Source organism: Muntiacus reevesi, chromosome X (assembly GCF_963930625.1).
Source record: "Muntiacus reevesi chromosome X, mMunRee1.1, whole genome shotgun sequence".
Taxonomy (NCBI): Eukaryota; Metazoa; Chordata; class Mammalia; order Artiodactyla; family Cervidae; genus Muntiacus; species Muntiacus reevesi.
This window is the reverse complement of record NC_089271.1, coordinates 126,220,775-126,246,080: the sequence shown is the minus strand read 5'-3', so window position 1 is coordinate 126,246,080 and position 25,306 is coordinate 126,220,775. Positions and strand designations below refer to the sequence as shown.

Below are 25,306 nucleotides of genomic sequence, written 5' to 3'. Positions count from 1 at the left end.
ACCTAGAAATTAATAAATGTTCAACTAATACATCAAAATACGCAAGTTACAGATGCATTCTTCATTGACACCACACCTTTATTACCCACTTTAAACTGAAAGTGAAAAAAGGTGAAAGTGTTAGTTGCTCATGTCCGACTCTGTGCAACCCCATGGACTATAGCCCTCCAGACTCCTCTGTCCCTGGGATTCTCCAGGCAAGGACACTGGAGTGGGGTGCCATTCCCTTCTCCAGGGCTCTTCCCGACTCGGGGACTGAGCCTGAGTCTCCTGCACTGCAGGCAGAGTCTTTGCCCTCTGAGCCCCCAGGGAAGCCCTACTTCAAACATTCTCATTCATTCTCACCACAAGCAAGAAGCTGTCAAGTATTATTAGCCTTAGTTGATGGATGATGTGACAAATCCAGTTATAGAATGGTTAACTGAGTTATAGAGTTTAGATGTTCCAACTTCCACTTGTATCTGGAGTCACTTAGCAGTTTAGGTCCTCATAACTAAGATGATCTTCTAATAAATGAGTTCCTTGGAAATGAGGAGGGGTATGGTCAGAAGAAAAAATGAGGAATGTGCTGCTGATGCCAAGCCTCTTTTCTCAGCCAAAGCTTAAAAGTAAAGGGAGGGGCCCTTAAACAGAGCAAATGTTATCAATTCACTGCTCCTTCTATTTCATTTTCCTATTTATTAAACACTGCAGCATGCTAGTGACATTCAAAACATGAGGCTTATTGATCCATAGCTTATATGTGTTCATAATTCACCCATGGTGCTGATTTCTAGATCTAGAAACACTACATCATTAAACTGGCTTGCAAATAGCTTTTGTCCTTAATGAATGGTGACTTGTTATGAAGAATGATTCCTGGAAGATCATTCTCTTTTAGGCAATTAACTTATTGATTTTACCAATGAATCTGAATATAGCCCACTGGAAGAGTTTATATAAGAAAAACTTTGACAAACAGGTGACAAATACTTAAAAGATAAGAGGGAAAAAGGCTATTTTGATTAAACACTCTTATTATGCATCTTTTTAACCTCTGTGACAATCTTTCCACAGTATGAAAAATTACCTTCCTTCCTTTATAACTTGAGTGAATAAAATAATCTTTGATAGCTGATAATCTTTAAAAATTTACAATGTTCTGTATAATCTGGCCAGTGCCTACCTTTATATTCTCACCTCCTACCAATCTCTCCCTGACTCACTGTATTCCAGCCACAATAACTTATCTTTCACTTTCTAGAAGAGTCTAGTACAGTTTCACCTCAGGGCATTTGTACATGTTGTTTCCTTGGCCTGGAACATTCTTCTCCTGACTCATGTTAGGCCTCCCTTGCCACATAGACCTGGTTAGGTTCTGCTATACATGTTCATAGCACTCTAAAAATTTTATGGGATTCTTTACAATTGTAAATATATACTTATTTGTGTGGTTTCTTGTTTAATATGTAAACCATAAACTCGTGAAGGCAGAAAGTCATTTGTCTTTTTGTCCTTAGTGTCAAGCACAATACTTGGCACAAGGCAGTGATGAATGAATGGAAAATTGGGTATCCAATTTGAAATATTGGGCTGAAAGGTAAATGCTTTAATCAAACATTTGGATCAGCACTATCCAATAGAACTTTCGCCATTGATAGGACTGCTCTAGATATGCCCTAACACAGTAATCACTAGCCTCATGTGACTACTGAGCAATTGAGATGTGGCTAGTGCAGCTGAGAAATGAGATTTTTAAGGCTATTTCAATTATATTTAAATAGTCACATGTGGCTAGTGGCTACCATATCAGACAATGCAGGTTTTGAGATCTCCAAATAGATGTTGAATGATCTATAAACTCAGCCAAAGAATATAAAGAAATTTGAAAATTTTATGAAGTCCAATTTATCATTCTTTTCCTGTTGTGGTTTCTTTCCTAGCTTTTATGTTTAAGAAGTCCTTTCCAATCTTGAGATCTATCACCTATACTTTCTTCCAATTGTGTTTGAGTTTTCTTTTACTTTCAACTCATTAATCAGTTTGAGTATTTCTATATATTTTATTCTTTTGGAATATGGCATAAATTGAAAATCTAAGTTTTTTCCCTTAATAGTTGTCTCAGTTCAGTTCAGTCGCTCAGTCACGTCCGACTCTTTGCGACCCCATGAACTGCAACATTCCTGTCCATCACCATGGCCTCCCTGTCCATCACCAACTCCCAGAGCTTGCTCAAACTCATGTCCATTGAGTCGGTGATGCCATCCAACCATCTCATCCTCTGTCATCCCCTTCTCCTCCTGCCCTCAATCTTTCCTAGCATCAGGGTCTTTTCAAATGAGTCAACTCTTCGCATCAGGTGGCCAAAGTATTGGAGTTTCAGCTTCAACATCAGTCCTTCCAATGAATACCCAGGACTGATCTCCTTTAGGATGGACTGGTTGGATCTCCTTGCAGTCCAAGGGACTCTCAAGAGTCTTCTCCAACACCACAGTTCAAAAGCATCAATTCTTCCGAGCTCGGCTTTCTTTATAGTCCAACTCTCACATCCATACATGACCACTGGAAAAACCATAGCCTTGACTAGATGGACCTTTGTTGGCAAAGTAATGTCTCTGCTTTTTAATATGCTGTCTAGGTTGGGTGCACTGGGAAGACCAAGGAGCAAGCGTCTTTTAATATCATGGCTGCAGTCACCATCTGCAGTGATTTTGGAGCCCCCCAAAATAAAGTCAGCCACTGTTTCCACTGTTTCCCCATCTATTTGCTATGAAACGATGGGACCGGATGCATGACCTTAGTTTTCTGAATGTTGAGCTTTAAGCCAACTTTTTCACTCTCCTCTTTCACTTTCATCAAGAGGCTCTTTAGTTCTTCTTCTTTACTTTCTGCCATAAGGGTGGTGTCATTTGCATATTTCACTCAGTCCCACTTATTTCATAATGCTTCATTTCCCCACTGACTTCTGATGCTGGTTTTATCATATAGTAAATACTTGTACTGGGGTGTGTTCCTGAGATTTTATTTGGTTGTACTGGTCTGGCTACTCTTACATTAGTACCACTTTGTCTTAATTATCATAGTTTAAAATTATTCTTTAACATACGATAGTTCTAGCTTGTTCTCACTATTATTTGTTTTAGGTATTCTGATTCATTTAATACAATGTCTAAACTTCTTTTCTCATGTCAATTCATATGAGCCTGTAATATACGGTGATTACATTTTCCAAATCCTAAACAAGGACACTAGCTTTATTAACAGCAGTGCTTCCTAAGGCCCACCTGACTTCACACTCCAGTATATGTGGCTCTATGTGACTGACCACACCATCATAGTGATCTGGTTCATTAAGATCTTTTTTTGTACAGTACTTCAGTGTATTCTTTCTCTCTCTTCTTGATCTCTTCAGCATTTACTAGGTCTCTACAATTTCTGTCCTTTATTGTGCCCACCTTTGGGCAAAATATTCCCTTGATATCTCCAATTTTCCTGAGGAGATCTCTAGTCTTTCCACTTCTGTTGTTTTCCTCTAGTTTTATGCACTGTTCATTGAAGAAGGCCATCTTGCCTCTCCTTGCTATTCTTTGGAACTCTGTGTTTAGTTGGATGTAGCTTTCCCCTTCTCCCTTGTTTTTTGCTTCTCTTCTTTCCTCATCTATTTATAAAGCCTCCTTGGATAACCACTGCCTTTTTGCTTTTCTTTTTCTTTGGGAGAGTTTTGTTCACTGCCTCCTGTACAATATTATGGACCTCCATCCATAGTTCTTCAGGCACACATAGATCTTCAGGCACACATATTTCTTCAGATGGAATTCTGGTAGAGGTATTCAAAACCATAAAGGATGATGCCATCAAGGTGTTACACTCAATAGGTCAGCAAATCTGGAAGACCCGGCAGTGGCCACAGGATTGGAAAAGGTCAATCCTCATCCCAATTCCCAAGAAGTAAAGTAAAGTAAAATTGCTCAGTCGTGTCCGACTCTTTGCAACCCCATGAACTGTAGCCTACCAGGCTCCTCTGTCCATGGGATTTTCCAGGCAAGAATACTGGAGTGGGTTGCCATTTCCTTCTCCAGGGGATCTTCCCGACTCAGGGATTGAACCCGGGTCTCCAGCATTACAGACAGATGCTTTATCATCTGAGCCACCAGGGAAGCCCATTCCCAAGAAGGGTAAGTACTAAAGGATGGTCAAACCATCGAACAATTGCACTCATCTCCCATGCTAGTAGAGGAGGGCCTGGAAATCCACTCCAGTACTCTTGCCTGGAGAACTCCCATGGATGGAGGAGTCTGGCTGGCTACACTCCATGGGGTCACCAAGAATCGGACATGACTGAGCGACTAAGCACCCATGCTAGTAAGGTCATGCTTAAAATCTTGCATGCTAGGCTTTAGCATTATGCAAACTGAGTACTTCCAGATGTCCAAGCTAGGTTTAGAAAAGGCAGAGGAGCCAGAGATCAAATTGCCAACATTCACAGGATCATAGAGAAAACAAGGGAATTCTAGAAAAACATCTACCTCTGTTTCATCAACTATGCTAAAACCTTTGACTGTGTAGATCATAACAAACTGTGGAAAGCTCTTAAAGAGGCGGGAATACCAGACCATCTTACCTATATGCTGGTCAGGAAGCAACAGTTAGAACCCTGTATGGAACAACTGACTGGTTCAAGATTGAGAAAGGAGTACCACAGTGCTGTCTGCGGTCACCCTGTTTGTTTAACCTGTATGCTGACTACATCATGAGAAAAGTCAGACTGGATAAATTACAAGTTGGAATCAAGATATGTGGGAGAAACATCAACAACCTCGGATATGCAGATGATGCCAGTCTAATGGCAAAAAGCGAAGAGGAACTAAAGAGCCTCTTGATGAGGGTAAAGGAGGACAGTGAAAGAGCCAGCCTAAGACTAAATATTAAAAAAACTAAGATCATGGCATCCAGCCCCATTACTTCACAGCAAATAGAAGAGGAAAAGGTGGAAGCAGTGACAGATTTCCTCTTCTTGGGCTCCAAAATCACTGTGGACAGTGACTACAACCATGAAATAAGGAAATGATTGCTTTTTGGCAGGAAAGCTATGACAAACCTAGACAGTGTGTTGAAAAGCAGGACATTACTCTGTTGACAAAGGTCTGTACAGTCAAGTGGTCATATACGGTTGTGAGAGCATGACCATAAAGAAGGCAGAATGTCAAAGAATTGATGCCTTCAAACTGTAGTGCTGGAGAAGACTCCTGAAAGTCCCTTGGACTGCAAGGAGATCAAACCAGTCAAACTTAAGGGAAATCAACCCTGAATATTCATTGGAAGGACTGATGCTGAAGATGAAGTATTTTGGTCACCTGATGCGAACAGCCGACTCATTTTAAAAGTCCCTGATGCCTGGAAAGATTGAGGGTAGGAGGAGGAGAGGGCATCAGAGAATGAGATGGCTGGATGGCATCACCGATGCAATGGACATGAACTTGGGCAAACGGGGAGATGGTGAACGACAGGAAGGCCTGGCATGCTGTAGTCCATGGGGTTGCAAAGAGTTGGACATGACTGGGTGACTGAACAACAATAACAAAGCAAGACACATGATTGGCACATGACAATGTGGTTACCATAAAGTTAAGTCTCCTCTTTCAAGCACAAGATGGTGCACATGTTGTGTGCTTGTTGACTAAAGGGATACATGAGGTTAAGACATTTGATAGATTTGGGATTTCTGTGGTAATTAGTTCATATATGTACAATGCAAAAGAGTTTTCTTTTTTTTTTTGATTCATGTCAATGCATGACAAAAACCACTACAATATTGTAAAGTAATTAGCCTCCAACTAATAAAAATTAATGGAAAAAAAAATCCTAGTGTTCTTCGTTCTGTTTTTACTGTTCAAGGAGTTCTAAGGTAGCTCTGAGACCTGTGACACCCACATATTCAACACAGCCCAATTAGTTACTAAGAGTCACAATGCACTGAATCAGAGTGTAACTAAAGTCAAAGCTGCAGGAAGTAGCAGTAATACTAATGAGTATTCAAAGCTGATTGCAATGCAAAAAAAAACAATCCTACTATTCTTTAAGTATCAGCAAAGATATGGAGTAATGAGATAGCAGCTACTTGAAGCAACTGCTTGAAAGTTATTGTAATTTTTTTTTTTTTTTGGATAGGGAAGATTTCTTAAGAATCAACGTTAAAAAAAATAAGAACCATATTTTTCTCCCCAAAACGTTCAATTGGTACTTTCTGATTTAATTAAAACTCACACACCTACATGTAAAAACAAGTATGCAAATATTAATCATAAGGCATATCCAATCATTCTGGATGGCTGGAAATGAACCCTGCCATTCTGGATAGTTGGAAAACTGAGACCAACATATGAAGGGCATTTAATGTATTCTTAGGGGTGTTACTTAAACAGTATAAAAACACATTTATTGTCCAAAAGTTTAGTCATGGGACTTTCAGAGGCTATTTAATCCAGCTATTTAATCTATCTTTCCATCTCAAGGAAGAGCTGAATATTTATTTGTCATCAGTATCATCTTAATCCTACCAAGGAGGCTCCCTCTCCTATGCCCTAAAGAGACAATCATAAAAATATGCTAAAGTCACATTGGGTCTTTCATTTTTGATTCTCACATAGATGCACACTTTTAAAGAAATGTTCATAGGTCAAAACAGATTCAGCAACAACTATACCTTTTGTATCTATATATACCACAGCTATTGATATTTGATAATCCATTATTTCATTACTATTTAATTGATCCATTCATTAAACATTTTTGACTCCCTTGAGGTAAACTTGAGGCCACAAAAAATGCTTGATAATTAAACATTCAATTCTTTTTTTAAAAATAAAACTGTATATTATTAAGGGAGGAAACTTATTGTGGCTCAACACTGAGTCAGAAATTTTACTTGCATAGGTTGTTAAAGTATTTTCTGAGCATATCATTTGAATCAATATATCAATTGAGAAATTTCTATTACTACACCTTCAATCCTTTTTGTAAATAAGCAGACCACCTAGGTTCATACTCTGGCTCTATCATTTACTTTCTATATGATCTTGAGCATTTTATTTAACTTCTTGGTGCCTCAGTTTCCTAATTTGTACAGTAGAGTTAATAGTAGTTTCTACCTCATGGAGATTAGGTGAAATAATTCACATAAAGGCCTCAGCACAGTGCCTTGTACATTGTAAACATAATACAAGTGAGATAATATTATTAGTAATTATATTTGGCACCAAACTATGGATTCTGGGACTTCCTTGGTGGTCCAATGGTTAAGACTCTGCATTTCCAATGCAGCAGGTATGGGTTTGACCCCTGGTTGGGGAACTAGGATCCCACATGCTGTGTGGCGTGGCCAAAAACAAACATAAAAAAATAGACTCTGGGTCACACTTAATGTGTAACAAGAAAACAACATAGACAGGATATAATTAAGTGCTGGATTGCACGGTGCATATGATAAACACCATGGTAGACTAGGATGGTGGAGGTCAGGCATCATGGGAGATACAGCTTAAGTTGGAACTTAAATGATGGACTGAGAATGATGGGTGTAGAGGATGAGTCTTGAAAAAGAAGATGAGTCTTGGTAAACTATAAAAGGCAACTTAATAGTTGATCAGTGTACCATTTAATTGAAAATCTCACTCTGGCCTCCCAAACAAAAATTTTAATTTGGATAGGAAGGAACAGTCACTTCAGAAAATGGTCTGTTATCCTTGGTGTGTGTGTGTGTGTAAATGTGTATTGACAGAGTGGTGATTGGTGAGAGTTTATCATCTCTCAAGTAGTTCACATGAATTATCTTGTTTAATACTTATAACAACCCTATTAGACAGGTGTTATTATAAGCCCCATTTTGAAGATAAGGAAATTGAAGCACAGAGATAGCAAGAAACTATTCCCAAACCCAACAGCTAGAAGTACATAGCAGAGCTCATATTTGAATCCAGAAATTCTGACTTCAAAGCCCTGTGCTCTCAATGAGAAAGTTGCTTCTACTTAAAATTCATAAGGTCTTATAACTTTCCAAGGCAAACTGTTAGCTAGAACAATAAAAGAGGGTACTTTTATGTCCAATTTTGTGCTTAAATGATGATCGCAACCTTATTGTTTCAAGCCCTACGTGCTCAAATGACAAGGTATGCAACTGTCTAGGCACAAGTAGAAATTGTTAATTGTTGAGTTCAACTCTTCAAAAATTGAAGAGTTCAGTTTAATAACCTACTTCATTTTAAGTTAATATACAGGAATTAGAAATAATTTTTTCCTGTCAATTTCATGTTTTCTTGATTAGAAAGTAAGAGGAAAGCGAGGATTTATGGTTTTAGGCTCATTCAGAAGTGATCTGGGTTGTTTTGAGGCTGGTTGAACAATGTATTAGATGACTTTGTTTGCTAGACTAAAATAGAAGTGGTTACCCTGAGACCTCAGAGCCACATATGGCTTTTTAAAACATGTGCAGCTCTTGAATTAAATATAAAATTTCTACTGTGAATTGTCTTGATGCCATGTCCTTTGAAAGATATAAAGTGCTACTAAAAGGAGAACGTGAGGGTGGGATGTTTTGAAAGAACAGCATGTATATTATCTATGGTGAAACGGACCACCAGCCCAGGTGGGATACATGAGTCAGGTGCTCGGGCCTGGTGCACTGGGAGGACCCTGAGGAGTCGGGTGGGGAGGGAGGTGGGAGGGGGGATCGGGATGGGGAATACATGTAACTATATGGCTGATTCGTGTCAATGTATGACAAAACCCACTGAAATGTTGTGAAGTGATTGGCCTCCAACTAATAAAATAATATTAAAAAAAAAAAAAAAAAAAAAAAATTTAAATGAAAAAAAAAAAAAAAAAAAAAAAAAAAAGGTAAAGACACAAGAGGGAGCCCTAAATAACTAAGAATAAAGAAAAGTACCTCATAGTGTGTGTAGTACAAGCTACACCAGCATCTGACAGTTTAGACATTGGCACATGGATTTTATATAGCATAATAAATGCCATAGGTATGGGAGGTAGCATGGTTGTAACAATTAAGAAAAGAGAAACTGAAGTCATATAGCCTTGAATTGGAACCTTGGTATGTCACTTTTGAGCTTTGTGATCTTGGAACAGTCACTTACCATTTTCACTCCAACCATCAGTCTTTCCATTTAATAGGGAAAATATTACCTATACCTTATAGCGTTGTTGTGAACATGAAATTACATACAATTCATACAAAGAGTTTGAAGTACTGCCTGGTTACAGTAAATATTCGATGAATTGAGATTCAAAACATAGTGTGACCTTATATTATTTAAACCAAGGATTCCTAACTTCCCCTTTTGGCCAGATTGGTCATCACTGTGCTAGAGACTGGGATATTCCTTTCTTATGTGAACATTTAATAAATGACTCACCTCCATCATTGTCCAGGTTATCTCCACAAAGCATTTCCATGACAACATTGCAGCCTGTGCCACTCCAACCCACTTGACACACACAGTGCCAACCATTTTGATCCAGGGTACACCGCCCGTTTCCAAAGCAGAGCCCCGGGCAGCCATCTGAAAAGACAGCAGTGAGCAACACATTCAGAGAACCAGCATGAGACTGGCCAACGATGATCTATCTGCCCATAGGGAAAAATCGAATCATCTGGTGAGATGCTGAGATGAGGTGTTTAATAAATGGAAGAGGGGCTTGCTTGCTTATACCACCTTCCCAGAGAGCTTGTTATTCCTCACTCTGCTTAGAGTTATTCCTCACTTTTCCTTAGAGAGCCAATTAAACATTATTAATGCTAACCCCAATTCCCAACCTCTGATTCAGATAGGATAAAAACTATGATGGGGACAAGAAATGCGTTTTGTTTCTTTTCAAAACAGGCATCTCCTCATTTCAATCAAAACTGGATGGATGATATTGTATCCAGTCATGTGAAAAAGGTGGGAAAAGACAGCCATCTCTAGGAAGAGACACTTCTCCTAACTACAGCCACTTTGCGCTGATTTTTCTCTAGTGATATGTTGTTTCAGGACTTAGGTATGTTGGTATACAATTCAGGTCATACCATTAATTGCCCATATGGTGTCTTAGAAGTATGCTGCACTTGCTTTACATCATTTCAGCTTTTCTCATCAAGATTATTATTGATCTGAGAGCTAAGGATTGATTTTTTTTTTTTTTACTTATCTGGTATTTCTCTCAGAAACTAGCATAATAGTATACCTGTTGTCAGTGCTCAACAAATATTTGTGGACTTTCGTGCATGCCAAATTTGGACTTTCAGAATTCTAGGGATAACTGAATAAATATAGTCAAGAGGAAATCGTTATGCTTAAATGACTTCTATCCATTGGTAACCCTAATCACAAACACTAATGACGCTCTCTGTTTAGACATTCAGTTTCTCAGGGATGACCTACTCTCTGTACCAGTGGTTCAGAGATAGGCTATCCCCTAGGACAACTCTGCATGTCCCAAGTGCTCACTGGGCAGATGAACAGGGAGAGAAATAAAGGCATATTACTTCTGGAAATTTCCCCAGTAGCAATGCAGGACAAGATCTAGATTTTACAAGATCTAGATAGTTCAGTGGATGCTCTTTTCATTTTCTGTATTTGAAAGAAAATTCCAGAAGTATAAAAAGCAAAGGAATGTTGTTTTTAATCTGTAGAAGCAAGCCAGTATTTCTTACAAGTGATTTTTCTAGCAACTATCAACAACAGAAGAAGAAAAAAAATGACAGATGGCTGTAAAAAAAATATGAAAAGATTTTATATATATATATATATATATATATATATATATATATATATATATGTTCATCACAAAATAGTATAGGATGAACATGTATAAGATCAAGAAAGAAATTTATCTAGTTCCAGTCTCAGGCACATACAAAGGAAAAAGAGAAACTAGGCATAATTTGAATGGGACATTTTCAACCTTCTGAGGCTGAGGTAATGAAAGGCACCAGGGTATCTGACAGAAAAACTCTTGTAGTCTCCATCAAATGCAGATCCCTGGGGGGATGGATGATGAGGTACTAACAGGGGAATAATTCTGCCCTTGTAAGGATACTGTACATGGACATAAAGCTATATTGTTATGTTAAATAAAAAGTTCGGCTGTCTACCTAAACCTATTTATTTAATAATTACTTCTCTGTCAGTATAAACAGACACACACACACACACAACTCAACGTAAAGACAAATAATTCTTAAAACTGCTTAATGATCTATGGCAAAAAAACACATTGATATTGGGAAAGCAAATTACTTTTAAGTCTATTATAGCATGAACCTGGCAATATCACACTTAAGACTGCCAAAATTAAAAACAATAACACCCCTCCCACCACCAAAACCCATCGACAACTTCTTTCCCACATGCATATTCTCTGTTTAAAATAATTTTCTCTTATAAAACTAGAGAGAACAAGCTTACCTCGGACAGCATCTAAGTAGTGAGCTAAAAGGGGGAAAAGAGTGATGGAATGAATTTTTGGGAGACCAAAGCTATACAACAACTACTAATGGTTTACCATCTGTTGCCTGGGAGGACAGAAAACTGAACACTGAAATTCCTGCAGCTCAAAAGTTGGTACACTGGCCTGTGTAGTTTGAGAATAATATCTTATTTGGGAAAGATATTAATGGTTTTTCTGCAAGGAACTCTATTAGGCTTCCTAAAAAAATGTCACATTTTGTTAAAAATATAAGAACTGCATTTTTATATTTCAGTAGTAACTTTCATGAAAGAGCACTAGCTTGAACTTCTTATTACTAATATCTTTAGAAGGGGGTTCTGGAGTAACCACTTTGGTAATCATCGCAATATTTGAATCCTCCTATATGAAGGCAATAAACTTACTCTAGTGCAGGAATGTAATTACTTAAGTTGCATCTGAATCTCACCCCTCACCACCTTTTTAACGAATTTTAAATATTTTCCACAGTCATAGAACAAGACTAACTGGACCTTTAGTAGAGTAATAATACAGTTTATTAAAATTATATGTTATATATATTATACATTACTTTGGAAGGTTCCAACCATTATAACAGAATACTTTCATCTAGAAATGAAAGTTGTAGTATAGTCTAGTGGGGTAAAAGAGCTCACAATGAACCGGGTATCCGGAGGTTCACGCTTGCTTTTGCACTGTATGAATTTTCTGTGTGTTCATAGAATGACGCTGAACATTGTGTGACCCACTTTCCTTAGCTGAACAATGGGAACTGTACTTGTCCCTCTCTATACACGAGAAACCTTTGTGGCAGATACATGTATGTGTCAAGGGCTATATTTTTTTTTTTAAAAACTGAGTATTTTATAATTGAAACATTAATTAGTGTTTTTTTTTTATGGTGTGAAGACCACGTGATACATTAACTATCACATAGACTTTTTCATACCCACAGACTGTTCTCCCAGGCAGTATCCTAAAAATTTGTGAAACTGGTGAGGAGGGATGAGAGTGGATGCTTTCTTACAAAGTATCTATACTACCCAATAAACAATTCAACACAGATGTTCTTTTGATGGTAGGTCAGGAGTGTCTGCCTTACGCATTAAAGATAGCCCTTAATGATATTGAATGGCCGCTGATAAAATAGTCCCATTTAATGAAATGGGACTTAGAAGCAATCTAAGTACTTTCAACCCAAACAATTCATACTTTTCAAAAGGAAAAATGGCCAGTGAATGCTACCTTTACAACAAAAGCACTTCTCTTCTTAACTAATGACACTATTCTAATGTATCATCTTTCATTTGAATAACTCAAAACACTTGAAAGCAGAAAATACAAAGAATACCAAAGTAATGAAAAAGAAAATGACACAGAAGTAAATAAAATATTATCCTCGAAACAGGAAACCTCCTAGTTAAGGAAACTTTCAAACTTATGGCCAACCCTCTAACTTCTCTCCTCCCATCTCAAAGTCTACAAAAAGCCTGGTGATTGACTTGTTAGACTGCGTTACTTTCTCAGTTGCTCCAATGTACTTTGTTTCAAGTACTTACCAATTGTGCAGTGGTCGCCCTCCCATCCAGGGCTGCACTCACACTTTCCATCTTTGCACTGGCCATGCTCGGCACAGTGAGAATGACAGGAGCGTTCTTCACACGTTGGTCCAACCCAGCCTTCTTCACACTGGCAAATTCCCCTTGAACAGACTCCGTGGCTACCACACTCCATGGTACACAGCTCTGTGGGGAATTTAAAGAAGATATATTTACATATTTTATTACAACCAAAGTCTGCTCTTTCAAAAACACATTACAATGACCAATATTTCAGTCTATACCTATATTCAAAAGGTCACAAAGACTTCTAGCATGTGAGTGAATGTACAAAGAATTCTATTAAAAAAGGTAATTATGTCTCTATGTATAAAATAAACTCTAAATCATATTGCTTTTGAGGAGTCCAAAAAATGAAAATAGCATTCAAGGCTCAAAAATGAAGTCAGTGGCAAACAAATGTCAAGTGGTTTTCACTCAAAATTCAGTAGGACCACAGAAATTTTGTTGCAGAGATTTTTGTGGCGCTGTAAGAAATCACTGGGGAAAACACACATAGTAAAATATGTGTAAATAGTAAATAGTTAGTTACTAACATAGTAATAGTTAGTTACTATCCTAACTTCATTTGGGAAGACAGGTTTTACAAACAGAAAGGTGATAACTTTCTAATACAATTCATAATACACAAGAGGTAAAGCTGCCAATGATAGTAATCAACTGGTTTCCCTGATCATACTAACAATGTTTGCATTTATTTTAAGTATTTGGAATGACTCTTGATTGATTATTATACATCTTCTTATCTCAAAATGTCATTCAATATTTAGCCAATGTAATTAATATGTATTACCAGTTCTTTCCAGTTTCTCTCTTCTGTCTCATTGACTTATTTTTTGAGGCACACTAAATATTAATAAAATTATGACAGTAGAAAGCCAAAATAAAAGTTTGGTTAGACTGTTTCTTGATGAAACTCCCTTGCTGGAGGGGCAGAAAGGAGATAAAAGCCTGTCAAAAGAATGCCATAGGTTTGGGGTGAATGAAAAAGAGAATATTCTGGAATCCAAGTGAGTTTTATTACTATCTGGATCCATATATTCACTAATTCATTCACAAGTATTCTTTGAGGGTCAAGGTATCATAGAAAGAGTAATGGACTTGGAAAAAGAATTCTTCTGCATAAAATCTGTGTACAGTTAGGCAAACAGTAACATGTTTTCTTAATCTCTGCTTGTGTAACTACACAATGTAAATAATAATATTTATACATGATAGGGCCATTGGACAGTTTGAGATTTATCTTGGAAGTAGAACCAATATGAATTACTTAAGAGTGGATATAGGAAATGAAGCAAAAGGAAAACATACAAGTCTTGACATAAACAAAGGGGTGGATAATGCTGCCACTAACAAAATGGGAAAAGATGAAAGATCAAACAAATTAACTTTGAGATGACATAGAGATAGCCAAATGAAAATATCAGTTAAGCAGTAAGGTATATGAATTTGACAGGACCAAGCAATAGATGTGAAACTGGCAACCATTGGCAAATAGGTGGTATTTAGCATCTAGACTTGAGACATCATGATATCCTCAAAGGAATGAGTTCTTTGGAGTTCCATTATTTAAAGATAAAAATAGAAAAAGAGGGACCATCAAAGCAGACTGGGAAGGAGAGGATAGTGAGTGATAGGAGGAAATTCAGCAGATTGGGGTATGGTAGTCACTAACTCATGTCCAATTCTTGCAACTCTGTGGACTGTAGCCCACCAGGCTTCCCTGTCCATGGGGTTTCCCAGGCAAGAATACTGGAGTGGATTGCCAGTTCCTTCTTCAGTGGATCTTCCCGACCCAGAGATTGAATTCACATCCCCTGCACTGCAGGTGGGTTCTTTACTGCTGAGCCACCAGGGAAGCAGCTAAAACCAAAAGAGGACCATATTTTAAGAAAAAGGGGGTAGTTATGATGGGGATAGAGTAAGGGGATAAAGTAGGTAATTAAATAGTCAACCCCACTAGGGGATTGTAAGTAAAGAAAAAAGTATGGGAGACCCTATTAATTTAACTCTATAAAGTTAATGATCACTCAGGAAAGTAGGTTTGCTAAACCACAAAACCAACCAGGCTTGCTTAACAATAAAACAATGCAACAGAAGCATGTGACATGCCCCCAAATAATAAAATAATGGTGGCATGAGACCCACATCCTGCCTAGTGAGTTTGTAAGTTAATGATTTCTAGGACATGCTCTTCAGCATGCACTAAAAACAAAAATATACGGAAAAGGTGACATTTACTAAAACTTGAGATGATTTACCATTTTTAGCATATGTTACTGCCTTTTTGCTCATTTTCATAGTACCATGATAGTCCTTGCTTGACTAGGTAGGGACAAGACTACTCCCTCACCAAACATTGAGGAGAAACTGATGATGGAAGTGTGATGCCTATTCAAGAATGAGGAAGAAGGTAGTCTTCCCCCTCCATTTTTCTTTTGACTATAAAACTGTGGCCCACTAAGTTTTCAGGGTGAGGCATCCTCTTGCTCACCTACTTGCAAGTCTCACAAGGGTCCTAGACTAATAAATTACTCCTTAGATATCACGTTGCCTCTCACTGAATTCTTTCTGAGCTGAGACATAAAGAACTGGAGCTCCTTGGAGTGCCCAAAATGCCACCTAGAGGTTTCAGCTACATGTAAAATATTGCTTAGAGGTCAATGGGCAGAGAAGTACCCATTAGACTTACCAGTATGGAAATTGTTGGCAACTTTAGGAAAAGCTGCATTAATAAAGTAGTAGTTGTAAAGCCAGGTTGGACTGGATGGAAGAGTGGATAGAAAACTGTGTGTGGGATCACCAGATTGTGAGAAAATTCCAGGACCGAGAAAAAACCAAAAAATGGGGGACTTATCCTAAAAAATAGTAGCTCAAGTAGGTTAATCTTGAATTAGCGCCAACATTGTATATCTTGATTCTGTATCTCTGATTGATAATCTGAATTTTAAAATTTAGTTCCTGTAGTGAACTTGATATTATAATTATATTCCCCTTAATGGCTTCCCTCAAGACACTAAAAGCTGAAATGAAAGGGCCTTTCTAAGATTAGGGAGCTAAATAGGTCAAAGGCAATCAAACCAGAGCTGACTGAAGCAATTAGAGGCAAACATTTTGCATACATTGCTTTATACAACTATAAATTTTAGACACAGAGGAGTATCATTATTCTGATGATTTCCTGAAAAGTAGTAGGACTGGATGAATAGCATCAGCAAAATGGCAGACAGACTAGGCTATCCTTAAACCACCTCAACATAAACCTTTAGAAATGTTGAATATAACATAGTAATTTTTAAAATTGCCTGTCTTAGTGCACAAGAAAGAGAAATTCTCAAATGCCGGATGCAAAGAAGATGCTAACACACAAACATGTAAGCATGTAAGTCAACCTTCTGGCAGCCTAGAGGGGTTATTATATCCAGTAATGACTAGGGGCTTGGATATCTGTCTCCACAAAGGGAAAAGAGATGAGGTCTTTGGCCCATTTAAGATAGGGAGTTGCAGCAGAAACTTCTGCAGAAAGCAAGGACAACCCTTGAAAAACTGCAACCTCAATGAGATGGGGATTAATAAACTTTCCACTAGCCTAGAGAGGTGGCAAGAAGGCATTGACTATATAATAATAATAATTGTAAAACTGGGGGATTCGAAAACAATAGTGAAATAAAATATTACCTTATCATATTAGGTGCAATGAAATCCCCTGTGTGCAATATTTCTAAAGTCTTGTATTCTTCATGAGTTAGGTAAGAGATACTTTGTCAAGTATGCATATAAAAGTGGAAAAGTGAAGCTCTGTTTCTAGTGATTGTGACCTAAGTAATTCTTACAATTCTCTTCTGATAAGAACTAGAAAATCTAGACAAAAAATATCTTAAATTTTGTTGAATATTACTAGAATTCACAAAAGACTAAAGAGTTACTGGGCCAACTTCCAGGAGGAAATGATAACCCAGAAAGGTGTCTGACATTTATAGATGTTTCTCTTCTAGAAATGTCTGTCAGTTCTGGTGGATGCAGCAGGAAGGCTCAAAGGTTGATCAGAGCTTTTGTCAATCTTATGGGTACAGAAAAAATACTTGACTAGACAATGGCTAAAAAATTTCCAACACTGAAGCCAAATATATCAAGCCAAATATTGAAGCAAAAGTGAAGGAACAAAAAAGAGAAAAAGACAAATTCACAATTATAGTCAGAGACTTTTATGATTCCCTTTCTCATTAACTGACAGAACAAGCAGATAACTCAGAAAGAATATGTAATATTTGAGAATATGACTAACAAATTCGATCTAGTTTATAATACAGAATACTGCATTAAATAACTACAACATACACAGAAATTTCAAGCACACAGAGAGCATTTACAAATATTGACCATAGGCTGGGTTGTAAAGCAAGTCTCAATGTATTTCTAAGTACTGAAATTATATATAACATGTTTTCTCCCTACTACGGAATTAAACTTGAAGTCAGAAACAAAAGATGATTATAAAATCCACATAATTTAAAAATTAAGAAATAGTCTTCTGAATGAACTATAGAACACAGAAGAAATCACCATGGAAATAAGGAAATATTTTGAAATGAATGAAAATGTCCTCAGTGGAGGACAGAGGAATCTGGCATGCTGCTGTCCATGGAGTCACAAAGAATTGGAAATGATTTAGCAACTGAACAACAACAACAAATATGTAAAAACTTGTGTAATATAACTCAGCCCATATGTATAGGAAAATTTATAAGATAGAAAGGAGAGCCAACTGAAAAACAATGACCCAAGCATCCAGTTCAAAGAAATTAGATAAAGAAGAGCAAAGGAAACTCCAAGAGGGTATAATGAAGAAGATAACAATTTTAAGAGCTAAAATTAATTAAATAGGAATAAATATGTGATAGAAAGAATCAACAAAGCCAATATGTGATGATTTGAATAAACTAATAAAATTGATAAACTCCTGATGGGGCTCACGAAGAAGAAAACACAGAAGGCCCAAATAACTAATATTGGGAATGAAAAAGATGACATTGTTGCAGATTGTTCAGACATAAAACATCATAAAAACATAGCACAAATAACTTTTTGTCAGTACATTTAAAACTGTCACTGGAATGGACAAATTCCCAGAAAAATCCAGCTTAAAATAATGCACACAAGGAAAAAAAGGAAACAGTATTTTCTATAAAAACCTTAATAAACAATGAAAAATATCCCCCCACAAAAATTACAGTCTCAGATAACTTAATTTGTAAATATACCAAAATTCTAAGGAAGAAAAATTGCCAATCTTGAATAAACTTTTCCAAAGAATAGGAAAAAAGAAAACATTTCATAGTGTGTTTATGAGGTCAGCATACCTTGATGTAAAATTCTGACGATGATATTATAAGAAAAAAATACAGGCTAATCTCACTCATAAGTGTGGGTGTAAAAACTCTAAACAAAACATTAACACAGTAAAACTAGTATTACATAACAGGAAATCATATAATTACCCATTTGTATTCATTCCAGAAAAGCAAGATTGTTTTAAACTTTGAAAATCAATAATTGCAATTCATCATATATAGAGATTAAAAGATGAAACTCATATGATCATCTTCACAGATACATAATGAGTATTTGATAAAACACTGAGCATTCATTCATGATAAAAACAGCAAACTGGGACTAAAAGCAACTTTAACCAATAAAGATAAGCTACAAAAACCCCACAGCAAAAACATTATTTAATTGTGAGATGTTGAAATCTTTTCTTCTATTATTGACACTGAGCAAAGATGCCTATGATCATCACTTCTATACAACATAATTCTTGAGGTCCTAGCCAGTGCAATAATGTAAGAAAAGGAAAAAAAAGTATAAAAATTGAAAAGGAACAAACAACTATTATTCAAGGATAGTATGATTGTGCATATACAAACTACAAAAAGAATCTGTATAGATGAATTATTAGAATTAATATGCTTAATAATTTTAACACAATATTTGTAAGACCTATACTGGAAAATTATTAAAATTTGTGAGATACATTATCAGAGAAATGCAAATCAAAACCACAATGAGGTACCATTACATGCCAGTCAGGATGGCTGCTATCCAAAAGTCCACAAGCAATAAATGCTGGAGAGGGTGTGGAGAAAAGGGAACCCTCTTACACTGTTGGTGGGAATGCAAGCTAGTACAGCCACTATGGAGAACAGTGTGGAGATTTCTTAAAAAACTGGAAATAGAACTGCCATATGACCCAGCAATCCCACTTCTGGGCATACACACCGAGGAAACCAGATCTGAAAGAGACACAACCACCCCAATGTTCATCGCAGCACTGTTTATAATAGTCAGGACATGGAAGCAACCTAGATGCCCATCAGCAGATGAACGGATAAGGAAGCTGTGGTACATATACACCATGGAATATTACTCAGCCATTAAAAAGAATTCATTTGAATCAGTTCTAATGAGATGGATGAAACTGGAGCCCATTATACAGAGTGAAGTAAGCCAGAAAGATAAAGATCAATACAGTATACTAACACATATATATGGAATTTAGAAAGATGGTAACGATAACCCTATATGCAAAACAGAAAAAGAGACACAGATGTACAGAACAGACTTTTGGACTCTGTGGGAGAAGGCGAGGGTGGGATGTTTCGAGAGATCAGCATCGAAACATTTATATTATCTAGGGTGAAACAGATCACCAGCCCAGGTTGGATGCATGAGACAAGTGCTCTGGCCTGGTGCACTGGGAAGATCCAGAGGGATTGGGTAGAGAGGGAGGTGGGAGGGAGGATCGGGATGGGGAATACATGTAAATCCATGGCTGATTCATGTCAATGTATGACAAAACCCACTACAATATTGTAAGTAATTAACCTCCAACTAATAAAAATAATTGGGGAAAAATAAATAAATAAAATGAAGAGGACACTTAAAAAAATTTGTGAGATAAAACTAGAGGAAAAACTGGATAAATGGAAAGCTATAACATGTTCATGAACTGAAAAACTCAAAACTAAAGATGCCAATTTCCCCCCAAATCGCCTGCAGATTCAATACAACCCCAATCAACATCTCAGCAGTTGTATGTGTGTGTTTTTATGTTTATGTGTATATTGATCAGTCAAAGAAAGGAGCAGAATAAGGCGAAAAGAAGTACTCTAGCTGATAGGAAGACATTATAAAACTATGTTAAGTTAGACAGTGGGCATTGGTACAATGGCAAATAGACCAGTCAGAGTAAATAGAGTCCTAAAACAGATCCATACATGTAAGGATACTTGATTTATGGTAAAGGTGGTACCGTAGGCAAATGAGAAATGACTACTGTTTTAAATGGTTTTGGGAAACTGAATATCCATTAATAAAAATTTCATCTCTACCGAATCCTATATACAAAATCAACTCCAGATAAAATGTACTAAAAATAAATTGATAAAGCTTTTAGAACGCAACATTAAAAAACACTTTCATGATCTTTAGAGTACAAAAACTTTTTAAAAACTGTACACAAAATGCTGACCATAAAGATAAAAGATAAAATTGGACAATATCAAAATTAAGAACTTCTTTTAATCAAAAGATAGAGTAAAAACATGCTGTCAGTGGTAGAATATTTTCCACTACAGGTGTTTCCTATCTGGATAATTAACTGAGTTGTACACCTAGGACTCTTGTCCTTTTCTGTATGTATATTATGTTTTAACAAAATGTTAAGAAGTTAAAGATAATATGCAAAAGAACAGAATATATAATTTCCTAACCAGAAATAGAGGAATAAGAATGAAGATAACCTAGGTAATCAGAGCAAAGGCAGAAAAAGGGTAAAAGTCAATGAAAAAATAAATGATGTTAATAGGAGACACAGAATAAGATTATAGGATATAAATCCAAACATGTCAGTAATACAAGTAAATAAAAACACATTGAAGTTGCAGTTTAAAAGAGCGAGACTCTGGAACTGAGTGAAACAGAAAATCTAGTTTTGTTCTTTCTGTTAATAAGAGGTGTGCTGAAACATACTAATACAGAAAAGTTATCAAGAAGGGAAAAAAGCATTGTAATAAAGTACCAAGAAAATTGTGGTAGCTACAATATTATCAGATGAAATAGATTTCACGGTGTAAAGATCACTATGGATAGAGTCATTATATAATGATAAAAGGATTAATTCACCAGGAAGAGGTAACAATTGTGATCCTATAAGAAAATATAGCTTCAACATATATAAAGCAAACCTTGACATACTTGTAATAAGACAAATTGAAAATTTCACCACCAGGAATAAAAAGATAAAAAAATAATGAGGATGTAGAAAAGTTGAATAGCACAATTAACAACTTTAATATAATGAACATGTGTAGAACCCCAAAGCTATGACCATAAATACACATTCTTTTCAAGAACACACAGAACACCCAGAAAACAGACAATTATTAGTTTACAAAGGAAAGGTCAACAAATGGCAAATATTCTACACCATATAGACCATGATGCTTCAGCAAAATGCACTAAAATTAGAAATCAGTGAACAAAAAGCAAAAGCAAAAATGCAGAAAAATGCTCCTTAAAATTATACTTTAATTCATGAATCACATAAAAATTACATTGGAAATTAGGAACTGGGTAACAATGAAAATACTATTTATAAAAACTTGTGGGATGCAGCTTAGACAGTAACTTAGAGGAAATTTATATCTTTTCATACATTCAGTAGAAAAGAACAATTGAAAATTAATGAACAAAGCATCCAACTCAAGGAGTAAGAAAAAAGATTACACATAAGTAGAAGGGAGGAAACAATAATAGTAAGAGTTAAAAGTTAATGAAGGGAGAAACAAAGAAATAATAGAGAAGATGAACAAAACCAAAATTTGTATCTTTGATATGAATAATGGAGAAAGCTTTGACAAAATAGAATGAGAAAAAGGAAATGATAAAAATAAATATTAAAGTTTAAAATATAAAAGTAAATGAGAAAGTACTATAAACAATTTTATGACAGTAACTTTGAAATCTTAGATGAAGTAGATGATTTTTCAAGAAAAAAGTGGATTTGAGAAGAAATCGAAAGCCTGGATAGATCTTAAAGACATTGAAAATGGCCCAGATGATTTTACAGGTGTGTTTAGCCAAACTTCTAAGAGACAGGTAATCTCTATGTTAAGTCACACCAGACAACATGAAAAGAGAGAAGACTTCCTGAACTATTTTATGAGACTACCATAATCTGGTTCCAAAGTAAGGTGAGAAAAGAAGAAAGGACTTTTTTGTAGCCTCATCTCACTTATAAACATGGATGCAAAAATCTTTAATAAAAGATCTGGAAATCAAACCAGATATACACAAATATAAGAAATTACAACAAAGTAGGCATGCATGCTAGGATGGTTTAACTTTTGAAAATCTATTAATATAATTCATCATTGAATTAATCCATTTCAGTTTAATCTCATTTCATAATGGATTAAAGAAAAACTATCATCTTATATGCAGAAATAGTATTATATAATATTATATATTTATAATATAGTTCCTATTTATAATGTAATCTCTTAGCACAATAGGACTAGATGGGAATTTACCAAATATGATAAAGGTGATTTACCAAAACCCTAAAATAAGTGTCAAACTTAGTGATAAAATAACATAGTTCCCTTAAAGTGAGAAGTACCACAATTAACTACTGCTTCCAATTTAGTATTATACTGGATAACTTAGCTAGCACAATAAAGCAACCAAAATATAAAATGTTTAATGCCTGTAGTAAAGTGTTAGTCGCTCAGTTGTGCCCAACTCTTTGTGACCCCATGGACTGCAGCCCACCAGGCTTCTCTGTTCACGGGATTTTCCAGGCAAGGATACTGGAGTGGGTTGCCATTTCCTTCTCCAATGTCTGTAGAGGAAGACACAAAACTGAATACACAGGTAAACTATGAAAACAGGAAGAGAGGATAGCAAACTTACTGTAAACAGGATCAACAGAAAAAAATCAGCAGCATGGCTATATATCACGCACAGTCAACTATAAATAGAACACACAATTTTTTTTTAAAAAGATTTCATTCAGTGTAAGAGGGTTCCCTTTTCTCCACACCCTCTCCAGCATTTATTGCTTGTAGACTTTTGGATAGCAGCCATCCTGACTGGTGTGTAATGATACCTCATTGTGGTTTTGATTTGCATTTCTCTGATAATGAGTGATGTGGAGCATCTTTTCATGTGTTTGTTAGCCATCTGTATGTCTTCTTTGGAGAAATGTCTGTTTAGTTCTTTGGCCCATTTTTTGATTGGGTCATTTATTTTTCTGGAATTGAGCTTCAGGAGTTGCTTGTATATTTTTGAGATTAATCCTTTGTCTGTTGCTTCATTTGCTATTATTTTCTCCCATTCTGAGGGCTGTCTTTTCACCTTGCTTATAGTTTCCTTTGTTGTGCAAAAGCTTTTAAGTTTCATTAGGTCCCATTTGTTTATTTTTGCTTTTATTTCCAATATTCTTGGAGGTGGGTCATAGAGGATCCTGCTGTGGTTTATGTCAGAGAGTGTTTTGCCTATGTTCTCCTCTAGGAGTTTTATAGTTTCTGGTCTTAACATTTAGATCTTTAATCCATTTTGAGTTTATTTTTGTGTATGGTGTTAGAAAGTGTTCTAGTTTCATTCTTTTACAAGTGGTTGACAAGTTTTCCCAGCACCACTTGTTGAAGGAGTTGTCTTTTTTCCATTGCATATTCTTGCCTCCTTTGTCAAAGATAAGGTGTCCATAGGTATGTGGATTTACCTTTGGACTTTCTATTCTGTTCCATTGATCTATATTTCTGTCTTTGTGCCAGTACCATACTGTCTTGATGACTGTGGCTTTGTAGTAGAGTCTGAAATCGGGCAGGTTGATTCCTCCAGTTCCATTCTTCTTTCTCAAGATTACTTTGGCTATTCAAGTTTTTTTGTATTTTCATACAAATTGTGAAATTATTTGTTCTAGTTCTGTGAAAAATACCATTGGTAACTTGATAGGGATTGCTTTGAATCTATAGATTGTTTTGGGTAGTATAGTCATTTTGACAATATTGATTCTTCCAATCCATGAACACGGTATATTTCTCCATCTGTTTGTGTCCTCTTTGATTTCTTTCATTAGTGTTTTATAGTTTTCTATGTATAGGTCTTTTGTTTCTTTAGGTAGATATACTCCTAAGTATTTTATTCTTTTTGTTGCAATGGTGAATGGTATTGTTTCCTTAATTTCTCTTTCTGTATTCTCATTGTTAGTGTATAGGAATGCAAGGGATTTCTGTGTGTTAATTTTATATCCTGCAACTTTACTATATTTGTTGATTAGCTCTAGTAATTTTCTTGTAGAGTCTTTAGGGTTTTCTATGTAGAGGATCATGTCATCTGCAAACAGCGAGAGTTTCACTTCTTCTTTTCCTATCTGGATTCCTTTTACTTCTTTTTCTGCTCTGATTGCTGTGGCCAAAACTTCCAAAACTATGTTGAATAGTAGTGGTGAGAGTGGGCACCCTTGTCTTGTTCCTGATTTTAGGGGAAATGCTTTCATTTTTTCACCATTGAGGGTAATGCTTGCTGTGGGTTTGTCATATATAGCTTTTATTATGTTGAGGTATGTTCCATAACATATCTTCCAAAAAAAGGTTCAATGTTCTTTCATGCAAGAACATGAACATGTAATTACAGTCAATATTCCAATAACCTTTTTCATAGAGCTTTAAAACCTGACCTTAAAATCCATATGAAACAGAAAAGACTAAGAACATTTCAAAATATATTCATTGATACGTGCATGTGTGTGTCTGTGTGTCCAGCCCAAATGTACATCAATAGGAAAGTGGATATATAAATATTGGTGTGTTCACATGATGCAAAAAAAAAAATACAGAAGTTGAACACAGTAGAGGTAGAAAATTGATAAACCTTAAAAACATAATGATAATGGAACAAAGCAAGTTATACATATGAAATTTAAATATATGCAGACCAAGATATTTTTACAGATATATACTTATTTGGAAAGAACTTCCAGATGTTCAAGCTGGATTTAGAAAAGGCAGAGGAACCAGAAATCAAATTGCCAACATCCGTTGTATCCCAGGAAAAGCAAGAGAGTTCCAGAAAAACATATACTTCTGCTTTATTGACTACACCAAAGCCTTTGACTGTGTGGATCACAACAAACTGTGGAAAATTCATCAAGAGATGGGGAT

The 25,306-nt window shown here is 36.1% G+C and overlaps 1 protein-coding gene across 3 annotated transcripts in view; it reads right to left on the bottom strand.

Annotated features, from left to right (window-relative positions):
* Nucleotides 1-25,306, bottom strand: part of TENM1 (teneurin transmembrane protein 1) — a 612,361-nt gene that overhangs the window by 183,509 nt on the left and 403,546 nt on the right. For all 3 annotated transcript variants that reach the window (XM_065915017.1, XM_065915018.1, XM_065915019.1), the window contains exons 12-14: nt 13,020-13,205; nt 11,439-11,462; nt 9,405-9,551 (exon numbers count right to left, since the gene is read on the bottom strand). In XM_065915017.1, coding sequence (XP_065771089.1) covers nt 9,405-9,551; nt 11,439-11,462; nt 13,020-13,205 — 357 coding nt within the window. The remainder of the gene's footprint in view (nt 1-9,404; nt 9,552-11,438; nt 11,463-13,019; nt 13,206-25,306) is intronic.